Source organism: Trachurus trachurus, assembly GCF_905171665.1.
Source record: "Trachurus trachurus genome assembly, chromosome: 12".
Lineage (NCBI taxonomy): Eukaryota > Metazoa > Chordata > Actinopteri > Carangiformes > Carangidae > Trachurus > Trachurus trachurus.
In genome coordinates this window covers 5343458-5366439 of record NC_139908.1, presented here as the reverse complement: position 1 = coordinate 5366439, position 22982 = coordinate 5343458, and the positions used below count along the sequence as shown (strand labels likewise).

General features: G+C 41.7%; 2 protein-coding genes across 2 annotated transcripts; one reads left to right on the top strand and one right to left on the bottom strand.

The window, feature by feature from the left end:
* The first annotated feature begins 1795 nt into the window (after window positions 1-1795).
* Window positions 1796-9513, top strand: eif2b1 (eukaryotic translation initiation factor 2B, subunit 1 alpha). The gene is made up of 9 exons (XM_083983844.1): window positions 1796-2060; window positions 3204-3305; window positions 3429-3565; window positions 4124-4240; window positions 5034-5146; window positions 5979-6047; window positions 6153-6228; window positions 7627-7752; window positions 9213-9513. The coding sequence occupies exons 1-9, from the start codon at window positions 2048-2050 to the stop codon at window positions 9366-9368; spliced, it is 909 nt and encodes a 302-aa protein (XP_083839970.1). The 5' UTR covers window positions 1796-2047; the 3' UTR covers window positions 9369-9513.
* ddx55 (DEAD (Asp-Glu-Ala-Asp) box polypeptide 55) lies at window positions 9401-22103 on the bottom strand. Its single transcript, XM_083983842.1, has 14 exons — window positions 21872-22103; window positions 21709-21759; window positions 20864-20950; window positions 20673-20764; window positions 19497-19559; window positions 19240-19389; window positions 16875-17073; window positions 16685-16767; window positions 15536-15667; window positions 15323-15415; window positions 15009-15123; window positions 13975-14143; window positions 11999-12312; window positions 9401-9636 (listed from the first exon to the last, which is right to left on the bottom strand). Exons 1-14 carry the CDS (start codon window positions 21977-21979, stop codon window positions 9466-9468), a joined length of 1827 nt encoding a protein of 608 aa, XP_083839968.1. The 5' UTR covers window positions 21980-22103; the 3' UTR covers window positions 9401-9465.
* Between the last annotated feature and the right edge of the window lie 879 nt (window positions 22104-22982).

Genomic DNA, 22982 nt, shown 5'->3' with positions numbered 1-22982 from the left:
GAGGAAGGGGAGGGGGGAGCGAGAGGGGGAGAGGAAGGGAGGAGGAGGGGGCTGCAGCTGCACTATGAAGACAGATGAGTCTCCTGCTGAGAGAGAGAAAGAGAGAGAGAGAGAGAAAGAACAAAGAGCCAGAGAACAGGCCGGATACTGTCACACACACACCCGGGGACAGGAGCTCCAGAGCCGGATTAACACGCCCGGCAGAGTCGGCCGGAAGATCCAGGGTCACTCGCTCCAGATATAGATAGATAGATCCCGAATGAATTTAAAACAGTCATTGGTCCAGATTGAACACTTTGCACAACAACTTGTCTTTATTTTGTATATATCTACCTTTATTCTATTCTATTCTATTCTATTGTGTATAAATCTAAAAGGAAAAAAAATAATAGCATATGCATTTTTTTTTGTTGCACTGCAATATTTTTTTAATCTATTTTACTTTATTAAACTCTATCTGAATCTATCTTATTTTACTGTGTCACTACTTTTTACTTCTTCTTTTTCTTTTTTCTTTTACTTTTTGTTATATCTATCACTCTGCTTTTTGTGTCTGCGCCTGACACCACATCAAATTCCTTTACTGCTTTTGGCAATAAAAACATTTCTGATTCTGATTTAGGTCATTATACTCATCTCATACTAATACTACTATAATGATAATGTTATATAAATGTGCAATCTTAAAAGGAAAGGAACTTTTTTTTTTTTTTTTTTTAGATATTTGTATTTATTTACCTCATTTCATTTCATAACCTTTATTTAAACTCTGAGATATATTGAGGAGTAACCTCATTTACAATGTAGCCGAGATGAAACACAAAACACACAAGGACAGAAGACAAGACATTTGAAACATACAAAAACATAACAGAATACCAGAATTTAAGGCCTAGTTACCTATTATTATAGCGTAGCTAAGTTGAAAGTTATTGCAGTCTAATACAACAGACCTGTAATAAACTCAGTTTTCAGAAGATTGAAATGTTCATGTTTATGTTGAAACTGTGACATATGTTCCTATTATTTTGTCCACCCTGTTCATATCAGTGAGTACAGGTTGAATAACAGACACAGGTCTGTGTTGAACACGCTGCAGCCTCTCCAGTGACCACGCAGCTGAATAAACATCTGGTCAACACAGTCTCAACATCACAACCTTCATTAATGTTCTTCAACAATATGAAACAGTTGGAGTCAGGATGGTTTCACTTATTAATCTGTGACCTTCTGACCTTTTCATCTAATTAGGTCAAAACTCACCCATGATCAACACTTTGGTCCAAGATGAGATGAACATCCCTAAATCTGATTATCAGATAAAATTAGTTGTAAATGTTGATGGTTTTTTGTTTTGTTTTGTTTTTTACAGTGGATTAGTTTTAATATTTTGGTGACCTCCTGAACCGAAGATTCCCATGCTGCCTTCAGGTGGCCTGATTCAAAACTGTAGGATTAAATAAAAGAGAGAGAGAGAAAGAAAGAAAGAATTTCAAATAAGTATTAAATATAAATGTTCAGTTCAGTTAATCAGTGAATTAGTTAATCAGCAAAACAAAGCTGAAGTTATTCAGATTGATCAATAATTCAAGTCATTTCCTGCTTCCAGTTTCTCTGTTGTGGTCATTTTTCTCTATTTCACATATTTATTTAATATAATATATCTTAAATGTGATATTTTGTTTTATTTAGTTTGTTTGTTCATTAGACACAATTTTAAAAGCATTTGACGTTCAAACCCCAAACTTTTCCCACAGCACGTGAAGGGACCACGCCGGCTACGTCATCTCTCCGCGACGCGTCAGCACGCAGCAGCAGCAGCAGCTAGCAGCGGTGTGCAGCACAAACTGACAACAACAGAAACCAGACAGAATTAAACAGTGTTTTCTTAGCTTCATATTGAAAACAGCGACATAAACAGTTTGTTTAAACATTTTTCTTGTTTTTGGTTGATAATTTAACTCGTGACGAGGAGGCGTTTTTACACTGCGCAGTGATAACCGTTAAACAAAACTTCACCTGTCAGCGTCTCCGGTTTGTTTTAACCATGAATGAAGAAGGTAAATAATCTCAAACTTCTCATTTAATTTCATAATATGTGGTTAAATTCATATTGTAATAGTGTCCAGCTGTTAAAATAGTGAAACACATGGGAGGGTCCTGACAGAGTTTAGGTTTTATCTGCAGTTCCCATGCGTTGCATCAGCAGCAGCGTTATGACTAAACTGCTTCTGTCAACACACTGTTGTATCTATTTATTATAATATTTCAGCCTCTTTGAATGATTTCTGCTATTTCAAGATGAGTCTAAAGGAAGTGAGCTGACCTATGTGTACATGTCTTTGTATATAATATGATATTTTTGATTGAATGGAGCAGAATTTCTTTCATATCAGTTTATTGATGTAAATAAATAAATCTGAGCGTGTTATGAAGTGTTTTCAGTTGAAACACCCAGGCTACATTCCTTTGTATGTATCTGTAAGTTCCTAATCTTAGAGTGTATTATATGTTATTTATCATATGTTGTATAATATATGTAACTTCAGGGCTCCAGATTTACTTTTTTTTTTTTTTTTTTACTAGGAGCACAGTGGCTCCTAGTTACTTAAAATTTTAGGAGCTCAAGCAGAAAATTTAGGGGCGCACAATGTAAATCGACTTGCAAACCCAATATTCACATTTCCTTTTCATTCATGATCCTCACACACATTGACCTGCCACCTGTAATGACAGATTACACATCCTTTAAGTCGCCTCTTACGTGTTTCACCAGTGTTAAAAAAAACTGTGTATGTAAAAATGTACTGGTTGCACATGTGCAAGATGAAACATAATCTTGCACCATCTCAAATTTTAGGGGCAAAATGCAGACTGGAGCCCTGAACTATGTACTTGGATGCAAGTGCCTTGTATCCTATTTATTTTCCTGTTGTTGTTTTTTAGCGAAACATTATCACGTGTAGGCAAATGCATGAAAATGACTATTTGACAGAATCTGAATCTGAACACATTACTCGAACAGGAACAGAGTTAAATGCTTCATAGGATAAGATGTGATCACTTGTTGATGTAGTTGTTTATGAGCGTAATGGATGTTTTAAAAATGGAGGTTGTAGCTTTGAGCTGGTCCACTCCCTCTCTGTGTCTCACCCCGTCTCACCCTGTCTCACCGTGTCTCACCCCGTCTCACCCCGGCTCAGAGCTGGTGGAGTATTTCAGGGCTCAGATGAGGAAGGACCCGGACATGGCCTCTGCTGTGGCCGCCATCCGCACGCTGCTCGAATTCCTAAAGAGAGACAAAGGTGAGTTCACTCTCATCATTCTTTAAAAATATCAGGTGAAGTTTTGCACAGAGCAGCTTCGTACTGGTTTCAGCCCAGTTTAACCCAGCCCCCCCCCCTCTGCCCCCCTCCTCCCCCCTCCAGGTGAAACCATCCTGGGCCTGAGGGAGAGCCTGAAGTGGGCGACAGACTGTCTGACGGGAGAGGACTCCTCCGTGGCCGTGTCCTCAGGCGGCGAGCTCTTCCTGCGCTTCATCAGCCTCACGTCACTGGAGCACCAGGTGAGTTACCTGCTGGGTCACAACACGTTAAAGGTCCTTAAAGGGATAGTTCAACATTTTTGGAAAATTGGCCCATTGCCATAATCCCTATAGTCTTAGCAGTAGGTTCGTTACCTTTAATTGTCGATGCAAGCTATTTTTAGAACGGCGGAGCAGAGCCGTGAGCTGCTCAGAGCTACGCTACAGAGGCTCATGGGATTTCTTGGTTTCCCTCATCAAACTCATCAAATACACAATCCAACAACTCCAAAACGCTCTGGTGGACAAGTTGTGACCTGCACATTCACCACGCTATGAGATAATAACACAACGTTACCACACAGAGTTGTTTTAGAGGTAAATGCAGAGACTGATGAAAAACTGTCCCTGAAGGCAACGCGCTGTTTTGCATGAATTTGCCTCTAAAACAACTCTGTGTGGTAACGTTCTGTTATTATCTCATAGCGTGGTGAATGTGCAGGTCACAATGGGCCAATTTGCCAAAATGTTGAACTATCCCTTTAAATCAGAGAATGACTTTCTGACTCTGATTATTGCACCATTATTACACCATTACAGGATCTGTCGCGCTGTAAGAAGGTGATGGAGGAGAGAGGAGAACTGTTTCTAGAGAAGATCTCCATGTCCAGGGCGAAGGTCGCCAAACTGTGTCACACCTTCATCAAAGACGGCGCCGTAAGTACCACACTGTTTTTGTTTTGTTTTTCTTTAATACTACATCCTGTTTTGGTTTAAAAGTAAATAAGGAGAAGGTTTATAAGGTCTTCAATTGAAAAATACAGGTTATTAATATGTGAAGTAAATGGAAGGAGACCTAGTGTTGATCCTTGTGGGACGCCAGATCAAACATAGAAGGGTTTGACACAACAACAGTAGGACTGCAACTAACGATTATTTTTTATTATTGATTAATCTGTTGATTAACTAAACGATTAATCGATTAGTTGTTTGGTCAATAAAATGTTAAAAAAAAATTGAAAAATATCAATCTGTGTTTCCCAAACCACAAGACGATGTCCACAAATGTCTTGTTTTGTCCACAAACCAAAGAGAGACTCAGTTTATTGTCATAAAGGAACAAAGAAATCAGAAATATTCACATTGAAGAAGCTGAAATCAGACAATTTTGACTTTTTTTCTTCAAAAAAAATACTCAAATTGTTCGATTAATTGATATATTGTTGCAGCTCTAAACAACAGTCTGAAAAACAAATTAAAAATCAGTTTATTTAGCAACATATTGTCATTAAACGCCTCGTATGAATCTGTGAAGAGTGCAGTTCAGTGTTGAGTTTGATTTACCAGGTGTGCAGGTGTAAAGACTGAAGCATGTTGTTATCCTGCAGAGATTTAACACACACACACACACACACACACACACACACACACACACAGAGTTTGTACATGTGGTTGTTGAAGCTCTGACTCATTTCTTCTCATTTGTAACGAAAATGTTTTTCTGCTGCAGAAAATCCTGACTCACTCGTTCTCCAGAGTCGTTCTGCGAGTGTTGGAGCGAGCGGCGGCCGAGAAGAAACGTTTCTCCGTCTATGTGACTGAATCACAGCCTGACTCAGCCGGGTCGGTCACACACACACACACACACACACACACACACACACACACACACACACACTCTATGGCAAGCGGATTTAACATTTAAAAGCTAAGTTTGACTATCCGGAATTAACATTGTAGATATCAACAACGTCTTTCTGACTTGTCGTAATTACATTTTGAATGGTTGGGTTTTTCATTCATGATATCTGTAATTCAGTTTTGCCTCTAGTCAAAAAGAACATTTCAGATATCCACAACAACTACATTCTTCCTAGGACAAATGACGTCACTTTTGCCGTTCATGTGTATGGGGTTTGGCATTACAGATGTCTACAATTCAGTTGCAGATATCCGCTATGTGAAAATTTCGGATATCTGTAACTGAATTACGACTAGTACGAATTCCAGTTACAGATATCTACAACGTCATTTCGCCTAGTCAAAACTTAATTTAAGATATCTGAAAAGGGACATGTAGATATATTAAATTGATTAAACTGGAATTATGACTAGTCAGAGTCAAATTGTAGATATCTCGAACTGGAATTAGTACTACGCTAGTCGTAATTCAGTTACAGATATCTGTAATTCACATAGTGGATATCTGCAACTGAATTATAGATATCTGTAACGACAAACCCCATACACATGAATGGCAACAGTGACGTCATTTGTCCTAGGAAGAATGTAGCTGTGGATATCTGAAATGTTATTTTTGACTATAGGCAAAACTGAATTACAGATATCTACAACACATATCCAGTCTGGCTTTTAAATGTTAAAATGGCTTTCCATACCCACTCACACACACAGAGTCAGTGTTTTATAATAATAATAATATATCGTTGTCCAGGCGACAGATGGCCGAAGCCCTGAGGAAACTCAACGTCCCGGTCACCGTGGTCCTGGACGCAGCCGTGGGGTAAAAAAAAAACAAAAAAACATTGATTGTTTAGCGTCACGACATCGACGGGTTGAACCGAGCTGCAGCTGTTCAGTGTGTGTGTGTGTCTGTGACGTCACGCAGGTACGTGCTGGAGAAGGTGGACCTGGTCATCATCGGAGCAGAGGGAGTCGTGGAGAGCGGAGGAATCATCAACAAGGTCGGTTCCAGCTGCTGTGACGCTGCTGCGTTCGTATCATGTTGTGATGTGAATGATGTGATAAAGAGAGAGAGGGTGAAAGAACACTTATTTGCTAAAAGATGGGGAAATGGTTATTATATAAGGAGAGTAGGGATGTCACGATTTAAAATTTTCTTGGTACGATTATTGTCAGAGAAATAATCACGGTACTACGATTATCACGATTATTATGCATTAATTAATTTCACAACACTATGAATGTGTCAAATCAAATATAGTCAAAATATAACTACATTATTCATTGTTTACACAAAATATTTCAAGTATCTATTAATATATGACGAATTATTAACCCCCCAGGGGAAGTGTTTGAAGTAATCAGGTCATAAATTGTCATCAATACCAAATTTACGTTTATTTTAATAATTTTTTGTTTTATTTTGTTGTTTTTTTAAAATACAAATGACACGCTAACATTTAAATTCCTTCCAATTCAATGTTACGTCAGTTAAATGGACCAGTATCTGTGCATTTACCTTTTTTTTACCTTTATTCTGTCGATAAGGTTCTGACATAATCTTTTTTGGAAAGTGACGGTATTTAGGAATCTTTACGATTAATTAATTGTGGCGTTTAATACCACGATTAATTGTGAAAACAAGTACCGGTAATCGTGACATCCCTAAAGGAGAGACTTGATTTTATATAAATGTATACAGGCTCTGTTCTTGATGATTGTATTTTTTGTTCTCCATAGTCCAGAGGGGATCGTATTGCAATGTATTGTTAACATTGATAACTAAAACAAATACATAAAAATTGTAAAGAAAAAAAAAGAAAGGGGGGAGAGAGAATGAGAGAGACAGAGACAGACGACACAGAAAAGGGGAGGGATACGGGTGAGGGAGAAGAGAGTGTGAGAGACGGGGAGGGAGAGAGATGATAAGGGGGAGAATGGGTGAGATGGAGAGAGAGAGGATGGGGAGAGAAAATGGGGGAAGGAGGAAGATGTGAGGGGAGAGAGAAAGGGAGAAGGATAGAGAAGAAAGAATGAAGAAGAGGAGAGGTGGAGAGAGAAAACGAAGGATGAAGGGGTGAGAGATGGACAGCGGGCAGAGGAAAGGGGGAGAGAGAGATGGAGAAAGGAAAAACGGGTGAGGGAGAAGGGGAGGGAGAGAGATAAAGGGGAGAATGGGTGAGAGATGGAGGGAAAGATGGAAAGAGAAAGAGGCAGGAAGGGAGAAGAGAAGAATGAAGGAAAGACAGGAGAGGGGAGAGAAAGAAATAAAATAAAGGGGTGAGATAAACAGGATGGAAAGAGAAAAGAGGGGAGAGAAAGAAAGAGAGATGTGTTCCTGTTGTGATGTGAATGAAGTGATAAGAGACTCAGGTGTGAACATCTCCTGTCTCGTGCAGATCGGCACCTACCAGATGGCCGTGTGCTCCAAGGCTCACAACAAACCGTTCTACGTGGTGGCAGAGAGCTTCAAGTTCGTCCGACTGTATCCGCTCAACCAGCAGGACGTCCCCGACAGGTTCAAGGTGATTCAAGAAACTCTGTTAATGTTAATCAGTCACAGTCACCGCGACAAAACGAAATGAGAGAACTGGTAGAGAAGAAAGAGTGGAGTTCAGTTCAGACGGAACGAAACAAACTGAAACCATAAAAATTAAATGAAACATCTGAAACAAACAACGTCGACGTAGACGTGTCTGCTCCTTTAAGCAAACATCAGGAAAGTTACGTGACAACAGGTGATTCACTCCTGTAGGACAAGACAGGTAGAGAACGAGAAGGAGAGAACTATATTTAATCTAACTTTACTTGTCAATTAATTGTTAAAGGGAAATTGCAATTTTTTTACAATCTGGACCTTATTTCTAGCATAAAATACGACCATTTACTCACCCAGATAACTTTGGTGTCATTACAAGTCGTTCTGACGAAATCAGCTCCAGCCGAGAGCTGCGTATATCTGTATAATGTGAGTCTACAGGGCAGCAGAACGCAGCCTCTAAATAACACATTATCTGCCGCGAAACTCGTTCATTTCACCAATATTTAGTTCTGATAGGCTAGTGCTATTCCCCTCTGAGTCCGTGGTGGCATCAACATCCGGGGTCTGTAGGTTGACCTACTGACATCTGACCTGGATGATGTCATCTCTGAGCACCTTTCTGCGTGTTTCCAACTTGTCAGAACAAAATGAGCAGCTGGATGAAGTTCAGCTTCCACAGGCTTCCTCTCCTCAACCTGGACTCACTAAAGCTCCGGCTAGTTGAGCTAAAAATGGACCCAAATGCCGAAGTGGAATAATTATTATCAGAATGAGCCGTCATATCATCCAGGTCAGAGGTTAGTAGGTCAACCTACAGACCCCGGATGTTGATAACAGCTAACCCCGGACTCAGAGGGGAATAGCACTAGCCTATCAGAACTAAATAGTGGTGCAATGAAGGAGTTTCTCTGCAGATAATGTGTTATTTAGAGGCTGCCCTGTAGACTCCATACGGATATACGAGGCTCTCGGCTGGAGCTAATTTCGTCGGAACGACTTGTAATGACACCAAAGTTATCTGGGGGAGTAAATGATTGTATTTTATGCTAGAAAAAAGGTCCAGATTGTAAAAAAAAAACGGCAATTACCCTTTAACCTCTTGTTGTTTTTTTGTTTTATTGTATAAATATTGACATTTTGGCAAATTTATTTTGAGGCTTTTGTGCCAATAAAGCTTTAGAAATTGACAATTGAAAGAGAGAAGTAGAAAGAATAGAGGTAGGAAGAGAGATAAAGGTACATGCACCGATAATTAAAGGTGATGAATCTACTGCTATGACTATAGGGATTATGGTGATAGGAGGATCTGACTAAATGTTGAACTATCCCTTTAAAACTTCAGGACAAAAACAGAAAAAAATCATCATTTTTTTTATAAAAATGTACTTTTTATTCTGACAAGTCACAGAATATAAAACACTTTACGTCTCTGTGTTTCCAAAGTACAAAGCCGACACCCTGAAGTCGGCCGAGAACCTGTCGGAGGAACATCCCATGATCGACTACACGCCGCCGTCCCTCATCACGCTGCTCTTCACCGACCTGGGCGTCCTCACCCCGTCGGCCGTCAGCGACGAACTCATCAAGCTTTATTTATAACTCTGTGCCTGACGATCAATAAAAAAACATCTGATAAAAGTCAAAAACCGACGGCTTCAGGTTTATTTCACACGATGTCATCGCCATCATCGTCCAATCAGTCGCCGCCGTTGCCGTCGTCATCGTTGTCTTCTTCCTGTTTGGACTCGGCTCGGCTCGTCAGCTGCTTCTCGAAGTCGTCCTCCGTGATTCGTCCTTTCTTCAACTTCTTCAGCAGACGAGTGTCGTTCAGGAGCTCGTCCACGTCGCTGTCCTCCTCGTCCGAGTCCTGAGAGACAGAGAGAGAGAAAGAAGAGATCAATCAGTCTGATCGGCTGATACACAATCAATACAGCTGAGGGGGGAGAGAGGGGGGAAACAGAGAGGGCAGGGTGAGAGAGTAGGAGAGAGAGACAGAAAAGGGGGGAGAGAGCGAGATGGAGAAAGGAAAAAAAACAGGTGAGAGATAAGGGGGAGAAAGGGAGAGAAAGCTGGAAAGAGAGGATGGGGAGAGAAAATGAGAAAGGGGGAGGGAGAGAGAATGAGGGAGAGAGACATGGAGAAAGGAAAAAAATGGGTGAGGAAGAAGAGTGAGAAACGGAGAGAGATAGGGGGAAATGGGTGAGAGATGGAAAGAGAGGATGGGGAGAGAAAATGGGAGAAGGGGGAAGAGAGCAGGGAGAAAGAAAGCGATAATGAAGGATGGAGAAGAAAGAATGAAGAAGGGGAGAGAAAAAGAAAATGAAGGGATGAGAGAGAAGTAGAGGGAGAGATGGAGAGAAAGATGGAAAGAGTATGGGGTGAGAAAATGGGATGAGGGGGGAGAGAAAGAGGGATAGAGGCAGGAAGGGATAAGGGAAGAGAAGAAAGAATGAGGTAGAAACAGAAGAGGAGGAGAGAGAAAGAAAATGAAGGAGAGATGTAAGGTGAGAGATATAAACAGAGGATGGGAAGAAAAAATGAGAAAGGGGGAGAGAGATGGAGAAAGAAAAAGGAGAGAGGGATAAGGGGGAGAATGGGTGAGAGATGGAAAGAGAGGATGGGGAGAGGAAAAGGGAGAATGAGGGGGAGAGAGAAGGAAGGAGAATGGGGAGAGAAAGAAGAAGAGAGGCAGGAGGAGAGAAGAAAGAGAATGAGGGAGAAACAGGAGAGGGGGAGAGAGATGGAAAAAAATGTGAAAGGGAGGGTGGAAGAGATGAGGGAGGGAGAGGGAAGGCAGAGAGAACGGTGAAGAGAGAAAAAAGAGAGGGAGGAAGGGGGAGAAAGAAGAGAACGGGGGAAAGAAAGAGAGGCAGAAGAGGAGAGGGAAGGAGATCAAAGAAGGAGAGAGAGACAGGCAGATGAATCTCCTCCTCATTGATCCATGTATTGATCATTGATCGGTAGGGGTGTAACAGTACACACAAGTCACGGTTCGGTACAACAGACACTATTGAATGTAAAACTAAAATCTGTCTTGTGTTATAAAAGTAGAAAAAAATAGAATATAAAATAAAACAAGTGCATTAGGAGTGTTATCATACCATTCATTAATTCTAGAGGGAAAAAAACTTGCACTTGACAACTGACAACTATTATAAAAAACAAACAAGAAACAGTTCATTTAGACTAGATGCCAGTTGCTTTGGTGATGTTTCTGGTCCTGTCTGTGTTCATGTCAAGAGGCTTCAAAGCAGCGGGATAAGTTGTTACACACAAGTTGTCTTTTTCCCTGCACCAGTGATTGACATGCGGGGGTGTGAACATGCGCTAACGTGTTTTAAAGCAGAAGTGAGTGATCCGGTCGTTTTGGCTAATGCTGCGTTCCAGGCAGGCTTTTGAAACCGTAAGTTACAGCTTCAAGTCACAACTTACGACTTTGTAGCGTTCCAGGCAACCCACTCGTGTTTTTCCCGACCTGTTTTACCTGTGAAAGTCACTATAACGGCCACTCGTAACTTCCAACCCGTGAAATCGTACCAGATCGAACTGGTACCACTTCACGGTCGGAAAAATACGAGTTTCCTTGAACGCACCATAACAGTCCTCGTCCCTACGTCACCACATTCACGGCGTTCCTTGGCTGCACACACAGCCCTGCATGCCGTTCTCTCTCCTCATTGGATAAAAACTGTAGGATACGATAAATGTTTTCTCTTCGGCTCAGAGCAGAGCAGAGGGACTGACAGACCCGTGTTTCAGTCCAAACACTCTATGTAAGTGATTGCTGTCGGAAGATAAAACTATTTAAGACTTATATTAACACAAATATATCACTTACTTCTGCTTTAATTCTAGAGGAAAAAAAAACTTGCACTTGACAACTGGCAACTATTATAAAAAACAAACAAGAAACAGTTAATTTAGACTAGATGCCAGTTGCTTTGGTGATGTTTCTGGTGTCTGTGTTCATGTCAAGAGGCTTCAAAGCAGCGGGATAAGTTGTTACACACAAGTTGTCTTTTTCCCTGCACCAGTGATTGACATGCGGGGGTGTGAACATGCGCTAACGTGTTTTAGGCGTTTCTAGCGACTTTTTTTAATATTGACTCAGACGTATTCGTCGTGTGACTGTGTGCACCGAACCGTGACCCCCGTACCGTGACGACACGGGACGAATACATATACCGTTACACCCCTATGATCGGTGATCGGTGATGGGTGACCGGTACCTGCTGGTGCCTCCTCTTGGCCGTCACCTTCCTCCTCCGCACCTTCTTGGCTTTCTGTTTGGACCAGGACTGATTTTGAGTCCTGACGAACCTCCTCCTGCCCGTCTCCCCCGCCGCCTCTGCCGCGGCCGCCGCCTCGGCCCGCTCCTTCAGCTCCTTCTGCCTCTGTCTCTCCCGGTGTTTGTCCTTGTAGCGGATCGTCTCCGTGTCCGTCGTCGTCGCCTCGAAGTCCGGGAACTCCTTCCCCCGCAGCTCCGGCATCTTGGGCAGCCGGAGCAGGGCGAAGCCTCGGGCCATGGCGGCGAAGTCCAGATCTACGAGGTCGCAACACGAGACACGTTAGTTAGTTGGATTTCATTAAAGGGATACGCCAACATTTCTTTTTTTCTTCATGTCTTGCCTCACTCCAGAGTCCATGACCAGCAGATAGACACCATCCTTTTGACTGTGCGTGCAGTAACAAGGGAGATAGAGCCGTATCGCCTGTAATTAGCTTAGCTCAAACGCTGGAAGTGTATAGGTAGTGTTAGCCTGCCTCCTACCCGAGCCAAAATCAGCAGTCAGAAGGGAGAAAGGGAGAGAAAATGAGAAAGGGGGAGGGAGTAAGGAGACAGAATGAGGGAGAGACACGGGGAGAGAGACATAGAGAAAGGAAAAAAATGGGTGAGGAAGAAGAGTGTGAGAAACGGGGAGAGAGATGGGGGGAAATGGGTGAGAGATGGAAAGAGAGAGGATGGGGAGAGAAAATGGGAGAAGGAAGGGGGAGAAAGAAAGAAAGCGATAATGAAGGAAGGGAGAAGGATGGAGAAGAAAGAATGAAGACGACGAGAGGGGGGAGAGAAAACGAAAATTAAGGGATGAGAGATGTAAACAGAGAGGAGGGGGGTAGGGAGAGTGATAGGGGGAGAGATGGAGAGAAAGATGGAAAGAGAGTATAGGGTGAGAAAATGGGATAAGGAGGGAGAGAGGCAGGAAGGGAGAATGGAAGAGAAGAAAGAATGAGGGAGAAACAGGAGAGGAGAGAAAGAAAATGAACGGGTGAGAGATATAAGCAAAGGATGGGAAGAGAAAATGAGAAAGGGGGAGAGAGATAGGGGAAAGAGAAAAGGGGGAAGAGAGATGGAGAAAGAAAAAGGAGAAAGAGATAAGGGGGAGAGATGGAAAGAGAGAGAATGGGGACAGGAAATGGGAGAATGAGGGGGAGAGGAAGAAAGAAGAGAGGGAAGGAGAATGGGGGAAAGTAAGTAGAAGAGAGGCAGGAGAAGAGAATGAGGGAGAAACAGAAGAGGAGAGGGGGAGAGATGGAAAGACAATGTGAAAGGGGGGGTGATTTCATTTTAGCTCCAAACTCTGTAAATATATCACTTTATCAACATTTCAAACATGTTTAGGTGAGAAAGTAGCCGTTTAGATCAGCAGTGTGTCGTTAATTTGTCTAAATACCAGCTGTTTACAATTTTGTTCAGACGAAGTCAGCGCTACTCAAGCTAGCCGTTGTGACCAACACACTTCTGGTTACTTTCACAAAATAAAACACCCGTTGCCCTTTACAGACAGAAAACCACGACGATATAATTTGTGCTTTTACTTTGAAGCAGGAAGCTAACCTACCCTCGATGTAGCTAGCTTGAACCAAAATAAACCGTCTTTGCTTGAACCCTCTGTTTTGACCGATCTCGTCCCGTTAGCGGCATTTGACCGCTCAAGATGCCTTACCGGAGAGTTTTGTCAGCTCTGAGACGAAGATCGGTCCGTTTAGAGTTGCTGAAGAGTTTCTCTGATGACTTTAGGTGGAGGCAGGCTAACACTACCTATACACTTCCAGCGTTTGAGCTAAGCTAATTACAGGCGATACGGCTCTATCTCCCTTGTTACTGCACGCACAGTCGAAAGGATGGTGTCTATCTGCTAAAAAATGTTGGCGTATCCCTTTAAGAATGTGAAGTCGTCACGTGGCATCTTTGTCCATCTCTGACCTTTGACCCTGAAGATGAGGCTGCACTCGTGTTTGGCGTACGCCTGGACGCAGGACACGTACGCCCTCATCCCGCGGTCGAACATCGCTCTGTCGGCCAGAGCCATGGCCTTCACCTTGGGCAGCACGTCCACCACGTCGTTCACGGGAGGCATCCGCTCCAGAGGACACTGGGGACGCAGGACGGGGTTAATACCTTTAACATGGGCCCTTCAAAATAAAACAGTCACAGAGCTGGAAGATCCACCTTCAAAATAAAAGTTATATAGCTCCATAAATGTCCACAAAGCCAAACATCAACTGTTCTCACGCAGAGGATCAAACCTGTCAAATTAGATAAAATACTAAAAATAACAAGAAAAACAAAAATGGAAAATGAAAAATTACAAAATTAAAACTTTGGGGCAGTTTTCAGTCAGGAAGACCTTCAAAATAAAAGAATATTGCTCTAATTTTGTGTGAGCTATTTCAATCTTTCCCCCTACTGCCATTTAAATCAAAATAAAAACAATGAAAAATAATAAAGGGCAAAAAGTAACAATAGAAAGTTACAAAATTAACAAATTTGGACAAATGTTCAGTCAGGAAGACCTTCAAAATAAAAGCATATTGTCCTAATATGTGTGAGTTATTTTAATCTTTCCTCCTACTGCCATGTAAATCAAAATAAAAGCAATAAAAAAAATATAGAAGGACAAAAAATAAAAATGAAAAATTACAAAATTAAAACTTAGGAGCAGTTTTCAGTCAGGAAGACATTCAAAATAAAAGTCACAGAGCTCCTAGCTTCACAAACGTCCACAAAACCAAACATCAACTGTTGCCACACAGAGGAAGGAACCTGTCAAATTAGATTAAATACTAAAGAACAAAAAGAAAAACAATAAAAAGTTACAAAATTAACAAATTTGAACTAGTGCTTAGTCAGGGAGACCTTCAAAATAAAAGCATATTGCCCTAATCTTGTGTGAGATATTTATTATATTTTCTCCTAGAACCATTTAAATCAAAATAAAAAAAAAACGTAAAACTCACTTTCTGGTTGATGGATAAGAAGCTGACGTACGAATCCTCCATCGGCAGCAGGAAGACGAGGGCGTTGCCCTGGTTACCGATACGAGCTGTTCGGCCACAGCGATGAACGAAGGCACTGAAGAAGAAGAAAAAACACAATAAAAACAGGAAGTCTTTTTTATCAGACCTTTCAAATTAAAGACTCATTTTCAAAACTTGTGTTAAGAATCATTAATTCATATGTCAACAAATCAATGCAAAGACCAAACAACGCACAAAAATAGAGAATTTATTGGGACTACTTTCAGCGGCGGACTAATCTCCATGCGGCTCACCTGGCGCTGCTGGGGGGGTCGTACTGCAGAACCCAGTTCACGTCGGGGATGTCGATGCCTCGGGCCATGACGTCCGTGCACACCAGGATCCCACTGGACCACGAATGCAACACGGGGACAGAAAAAAGACACGTGAATGAGTGAGTGAGTGATTGACAGGTGACATCACAGCGTCACGTGACCCCTGAGTGAGACCTGTGACGTCATCATCACCTCTTCAGGCTCCTGAAGTCGGCGAAGATCTTGTTGCGTTTGTTCTTCATCTTCCCGTGGATGCAGTGGACCGGGACCTTCTTCACCAGAACCTCCAGAGCTCGGCCGTAGTACTCCACACACGCACATGTGCTGCAGAACACACACACACACACACACACACACACGTTACTACACCTGAACTACACAGGTGAAGGTGTAGATGTCACGACTCATGAACTTCCTGAACAAGAACTAAACAAAAGCTGTTAAAACTGGAAACATCTGCACTTTGTTTAATGGCTTTATTTGAAAAACAGTCTTGTGTTTATTATTATTTATTTATTTAAATTATTATTATTATTGACCTATGTGTTTATGTACTTATCCTTCTATGTTATTATTTTTAGAGTTTATATTTTTGCTTTTTTTGTCTGTAATGTTTATTACAGTTATTGATGCTGATTTCAATCTACTGTTTGAATTTTTTTTTTAAACTTAAAAAAAAACTGAATGTCTGTTTGATCTCAGAAAAACTTCAGATATTATTGATTATTCATATTATATTATTCAGACCATATTTCAGCTTTTTCAGCATGAGGGTTTTCTACGGTGGCCCTGAAACTTCAGTTCATTACAACTTGAGAAAACTCACAAACGTGCTGCAGATTCAGAAAACAAAAACTCACAACACAACAGAACACAACACAACACAACACAACAAAGTGACGGACCAGGCTGGAGGCTAATGCTAAGCTAACAGTACATATGATCAATAAGATGTGAATCTTAAGATATTGATTTTATATTAAACCAATAAATAACTTCTAAAGTCAAGAAGCTTTGAACTGAAGCGCCCCGGTCTGGTCCGTCACTTTGTTGTGTCCCCAGAAACAACTTCCTGTTCTGTTGCTGTTGTGAGTTTTCTGAATTTGTTGCACGTTTGAGTCTTTGCATGTTTCGCATTTTCTTAAACTGCAGTGAGTTAGGCCTTCCGAGCCACCGTAGTTTTGGACAAAACAAGACAATAGAGATCAGAAGAAGTCGATTATATATTGATAATTTAATATAAAAAACGATTCCTACTAGTTGCAGCAACAGTGTTTTTAGTCGACAGGCTTTTATTCTGTTCATTCTTTACTTCCTGTTTGTGGTAGAAATGAAACGTACCTGAAGAAGACCAGGTTCTTCTCGTGCTTGTGTTGCCGTAGAAACGCCACCAGGTTGTTGAACTTGTCCTCCGACCTACAGATCTGAGGTTAAAACATAAAATAAAATTAAATGAAATAAAATAAAATAAAATAAAATAAACGTCTCGTGTGTTTGTGCGTTGTGATTCGAGCTCCGTGTTCACACTCACGGTGTAGTAGTTGGCGAGTCGGGCCGGCGTCTTCTGCACGGCGGCGGCGGCGCTGGCGGCGGCGCCCTTCTCCTTCACCGTGATGCGGACGGGGTTCCTGAGGCCGGCGCGGACCAGCTTCTCCAGCTCCTGAGTCTGAGTCGCCGAGAAGAGACCGGTCCGCCGCTGCTTGGGCAGGTGGCCGAGGATGGTGTTCAGACTGGACACACACACACACACACACAAACACACACACACACAGTCAGATCTACAAATACAGTTTCAGCCACTTCAGGTGTTTCTGTTCGTCTCGGTGCAAGCTATTTTTAGAACGGTGGAGCAGAGCCGTGAGCTGCTCAGAGCTACGCTACGGAGGCTAATGGGATTTCTTGGTTTCAAACTCATCAAATACACAATCCAACAACTCCACAACGCTCTGGTGGACAAGTTGTGACCTGCACATTCACCACGCTATGAGATAATAACACAACGTTACCACACAGAGTTGTTGTAGAGGGAAATTCATGCAAAACCAGCTGATGTGCGTTGCCTTCAGGGACAGTTTTTCATCAAGCAGTCTCTGTATTTACCTCTAAAACAACTCTGTCTGGTAACGTTGTGTTATTATCTCCTAGCGTGGTGATTGTGCAGGTCACAACTTGTCCACCAGAGCGTTTTGGAGTTGTTGGATTGTGTATTTGATGAGTTTGATGAGGGAAACCAAGAAATCCCATGAGCCTCCGTAGCGTAGCTCTGAGCAGCTCACGGCTCTGCTCCGCTGTTCTAAAAATAACTTGCACCGACAATTAAAGGTAACGAACCTACTGCTATGACTATAGGGATTATGGCAATGGGCCAATTTGCCAAAATGTTGAACTATCCCTTTAAGATTCAGTCCTACACTTATGCCCTATTCGCACGGGATTAGTATTACCTGGGGACGTCTGGTAATTTGTAAATTACCCCCCCACGTCTGTGTTTCTTGCGGTGCATTCGCACGGGATAAGTGATGTCTGTATTTTTACTCGAATTTACTGACATGAAGGCTCCGATATGACGTCAAAGCTGTGCACGTCGTAACATCCGCTGCTGCATGGACCGCGGAACGCATCTGGACAAGGGGGGGCCATAACTTCAAGTCAAGCGGGGGGGGGGGTCCTTGTACCAGGGGTTACTGTTACCAAGGATACGGAAATAAAAGTAGCGAAGCTCCGGACAGAGTTGCGGTGATTGTATCCAGTTTATGAAACATTATGAAAACACATGAGTCTATCACAACAACAGATTTTCCGGGATCGATCAAATCTATTGGATCATCACGCTGATTATCCATACCAGAGGTAGGCTGCCGGTTCTCACAGCCCGGACTTCTGACAATAGTTTTTTTTTTTTTTTTTTTTGGAGGGTGTGTGTGTGTGTGTGTGCGCCGAGCGGACCCGTCTAGAGAGACACGCGTCTGTATGGGACAGGCTTTTATTTAGTTTAGAACAAACCTTATGCTCAGATAATATAGAAAATATAGGCTATAGTCTAATATAATACAATGGTTCTGTTGTTTGGCCACTGTTTAAAAGAGTCAGAATATAAGGAAAGAATCGTATCCAGAGCAGCATCATTTACAAGTTTAATCAGCACCAATTAAACTTCTTCTAAATAAACGTAAACATTTAATAACTCGGGTCAGGTCGGACCGCAGGCTTCTTTTTTTTTCTTCATCACAGGAGAAATAAGGCATGCGCTGCGCTCACATTGCTACTCTCTGCGGTGCTCTGGTTGTGATTTGTCTGCTGCCTTGAATCCGCCTTTTATACGTGCGCCTTCACAGATTCACAGGCATGACGTATTGATAAACAATGCACTTGATAGACTCACGAATTCAAATCGAAATGCAGCAGTTATCGGCAGCAGTGAAGGTGTGTGTGGTGGTGACTTGGCTCTTAAAAACACAGATACAACAAAAAATGCCCCACAATTACTGAGATGCAGATTCGCACGGGACTAGTTTTACCACGGGACGTCGGTCTTAGACGAAATATAGTAGGTAATTTGCGGGGGAAATTTTACTTACTTTTTTACTGACATGGCGCATTCGCACGGGATTAAGATCACAGACGTCCTCCGCAATTATTACAAATTACCAGAGGTCCCCAGGTAAAACTAATCCCGTGCGAATAGGGCTTCACTTGATAACAAACTTTTAAATACTGCTTTCAGCAAATAATGTTTTTTACTCATAAGTCGACTGTGTATGTGTGTGTGTGTGTGTGTATGTGTGTGTGTGTGTGTGTGTGTGTATGTGTGTGTGTGTGTGTGTGTGTGTGTGTGTGTGTGTGTGTGTGTGTGTGTGTGTGTGTGTGTGTGTGTGTGTGTGTGTGTGTGTGTGTACCTGGCCTCGAAGCCCATGTCCAGCAGCCTGTCGGCCTCGTCCAGCACCAGGACGTCCAGACTCTTGACCGAAATGGCCAAGTCCAGACCGTCGGACTTCCTCCTGAACATGTCCTCCAGGCGGCCGGGCGTCGCTATGACGATGTTCGCTCTGCAACAGACAGACGGGTCGAGTTGAGACTGAGACACGGGAAGAAACTGAAGAACACGACGGAGATGAAACCCTTTTAGTTTAAAGTGTGTGACTGTTTTTTTTACCCCTGGGTCTTGAACTTCTCCACGTCGTCTATGGGGTTCGAGCCGCCGATCAATAAGATCTGCCTGGAAACAAACAAAGAAACAAACATTTAAATCACTTTGAATCATAAAAGACAAACAGAACAGGAAGAGGAGACACATATAACAACAGCTAAATATAAATAAAAACAATTGATTAAATGATAAAACTCTGTGTGATTTTATTTCTGTCTCATGTTCTCAGCTTCAGTAACGATCAATAATGAATCTTAAAGGGATACGCGGCCAACATTTTTTTTTCGTGTCTTGCCTCACTCCAGAGTCCATGACCAGCAGATAGACACCATCCTTTCGACTGTGCGTGCAGTAACAAGGGAGATAGAGCCGTATCGCCTGTAATTAGCTTAGCTCAAACACTGGAAGTGTATGGGTAGTGTTAGCCTGCCTCCTACCTGAGCCGAAATCAGCAGTCAGAAGCTGATTTCATTTTAGCTCTAAACTCTGTAAATATATCACTTTATCAACATTTCAAACATTTTTAGATGAGAAAGTAGCCGTTTAGATCAGCAGTGTGTCGTTAATTTGTCTAAATACCAGCTGTTTACAATTTTGTTCGGATGAATTCGGCGCTACTCAAGCTAGCCGTTGTGACCAACGCACTTCTGGTTACTTTCACAAAATAAAACACCCGTTGCCCTTTACATACAGAAGTGCTTTTACTTTGAAATAGGAAGCTAACCTACCCTCGATGTAGCTAGCTTGAACCAAAATAAACCTTCTTTGCTTGAACCCTCCGTTTTGACCGATCTCGTCCCGTTACCGGCATTTGACCGCTCAAGACGCCTTACCGGAGAGTTTTGTCAGCTCTGAGACGAAGATCGGTCCGTTTAGAGTTGCTGAAGAGTTTCTCTGATGACTTTAGGTGGAGGCAGGCTAACACTACCTATACACTTCCAGCGTTTGAGCTAAGCTAATTACGGGCGATACGGCTCTATCTCCCTCGTTACTGCACGCACAGTCAAAAGGATGGTGTCTATCTGCTGGTCATGGACTCGGGAGTGAGGCAAGACACGAAAAAAAATGTTGGCGTATCCCTTTAAATTATTACATAATAAAAAAAACCGTTGAAAAATAACATTAATGATGATGTGATCTGCTGATTGTTTATAAAATCAATAATGATGGTGCAGGTCTTACGTGAACTGTGGGAACCGGTGGATGAACTGCTCCATCACCTCACTGATCTGCAGGGCCAGCTCTCTGGTCGGCGTGACGACCAGAGCCCCCACCTGCAGGGAAACAACAACACACATCATCAGTCACATGATCACATCATCAACACCTGTCGCTCCTCCAGCCGCCGCCATCTTCATCGTCTCCATGGTTACCTGCATCTTCTTCAGCTTCTCCTCTCTCCTCAGCAGCAGCTCGATGACGGGGATGACGAAGGCCAGAGTCTTCCCACTTCCTGTCACCTGCAGAGAAGAGGGGGAGGGGCTTAGAGAGAGGTAGAGGTATCTATCTATCTATCTATCTATCTATCTATCTATCTATCTATCTATCTATCTATCAGTAAGACTTTTCCTTAAGGGCAAGGAAAAGTCTTACTGAATCTTTTAATTAGGTTTTTCTCATCATATAGGAGAATTATATCTTCTTTCTTTTTTAAGTTTAAGCTTTAAAGTGTCAAACAAATGTCCAGTTTCTACCCAGAACAAGTTAATATAACAGCATTTATATAAAAAGGTGACAAATATTATCCACCTCCTGCTTTTACAGAAACTACAGTTCACATAAACATCTTTAAATCTGGAGATGACCTGATTAACAGGGTAAATTAAATGTATAATCTTAAATGAAACTTCCTTTATTTTGTTTGTGACACAGTATGTACTGCTTGATGTTAGACTTTATGTTTATCTTGAGTTCCTAAATGGTTTAGCTGATAGAGATGTAATTTCTCCTTATATGTCTATTGGTTTGCCTGTGGTCTACTATCACTTCACAATAACATCAACAGACCAGCAGGTACAGCATCAAATATTATGGGAAATTCTTTAGGAGTAGAATTGGAAATGCATAAAAACTCAGTGTAGATATACAAATATCCATTTTCATTCAGAAGCTGTGTCACATAGCCTACAAGATGTTTTCATCAACCCATCTCTGAAAAAACAAGGGTTTTACACAGATTAAAGTGCACTGGTTTCAGGTGAAGTGTGACGTCACTCACCGCCTCTGCAGCCACGTCCTTGTTGCTCATGAACAGCGGGATGCACGCGGCCTGAAGGGGAGTGATAGTCATATTATCAATAATCATATTATCAATAATGATAAATCGATCATGTGTTTGCTGAGGAGCAGCAGCAGTTGAGCAGCAGTTGAGAGCCGTTTACCTGAACCGGTGTCATGTGAGTGAACTTCAGCTCCGCGAGCGTCTGGTAGATCTCCTCGTGCAGCTTGACAGGTAGAGTGTCCCACGTGCTGTCCGTCCTGTTGTCCATACCTGCGACAGACCGGCTCAGACCGGTTCAGACCACTGGTTCAGACCGGTTCAGACCTCTGGTTCGGGTTGGTTCTGGTTCTGCTGGACTCGAGCTCCACGCTGCTCCGCTGCTTCTGCTGCCGTGCACCGATGTTTACAGTCCGGGTAGGAACAGAAGCTGTGAGGGGAGAAAGGTTCCGTCTTCCGTCCGTTTGTACTTTTACTGGATCTTTTATTGTTTTAAAATATAAATAGAAAGATATCCAACTACAATACTTTTCTCATCTGTAGTTTTTAAGAAATTAATTCTTCAACACTGAGAAAAAATAATGAAACCCAACAATTCTACAATGGAAAACTTAGGCTATATAATAAAATATGATTATAATATGGAAAGGGCAGCAATGGAGGACAACAATAAAGATAAACGTTTCTTGATAATACATAAGACATAAACTTGATCTTTTATTGTTTTAAAATATATAGATAATAGAAAGATATCCAACTACACGGAAAAATGCTTTTCTCATCTGTAGTTTTTAAGAAATTAATTCTTCAACACTGAGAAAAAATAATGAAACCCTACAATTTTACAATGGAAAACTTATATAATAAAATATTATTATAATATGGAAAGGAGAACAATAAAGATACAAATTTCCTACATGTATGGAGTCTAATCTATGATTTCCTGTAAAGGAGAGCTGCAGGAACGGACACCATAAATAATCATCCAAAGGAAACTTGTGTTTTTTTTTTCTTTATTATTATTGTTTTATTATTATTATTAGGCCTACTTATCTGTTTATGTATCATTGTTGTTCTTGTTCTTGTTGTAGTAATTATTGTGAGTATTGTATTATTAATTTCATTATATGCATATGTGTGTATGAAATAAATAAAATAATAATAATATATATAGTTTTATAGGTAGGCATAAATATAACTGACAACAGTGGAAGTGTATTTACTTCAATTCAAGGAGAAATTTTAGATACTTTACTTTATACAACTTTATTTCT

What these genes read in the sequence shown, in the direction of transcription:
- eif2b1 (XM_083983844.1), top strand. An exon ending in CCTTCATCAAAGACGGCGCC is followed by an intron (nt 4,241 to 5,033) that starts GTAAGTACCACA and finishes TTTCTGCTGCAG; the next exon opens with AAAATCCTGACTCACTCGTT. An exon ending in TCACAGCCTGACTCAGCCGG is followed by an intron (nt 5,147 to 5,978) that starts GTCGGTCACACA and finishes ATCGTTGTCCAG; the next exon opens with GCGACAGATGGCCGAAGCCC.
- ddx55 (XM_083983842.1), bottom strand. Translation starts at nt 21,979, where the DNA reads ATGGACAACAGGACGGACAGCACGTGGGACACTCTACCTGTCAAGCTG. An exon ending in CTCACATGACACCGGTTCAG is followed by an intron (nt 21,760 to 21,871) that starts GTAAACGGCTCT and finishes ACTCCCCTTCAG; the next exon opens with GCCGCGTGCATCCCGCTGTT. An exon ending in GACTCGCCAACTACTACACC is followed by an intron (nt 16,768 to 16,874) that starts GTGAGTGTGAAC and finishes TTTTAACCTCAG; the next exon opens with ATCTGTAGGTCGGAGGACAA.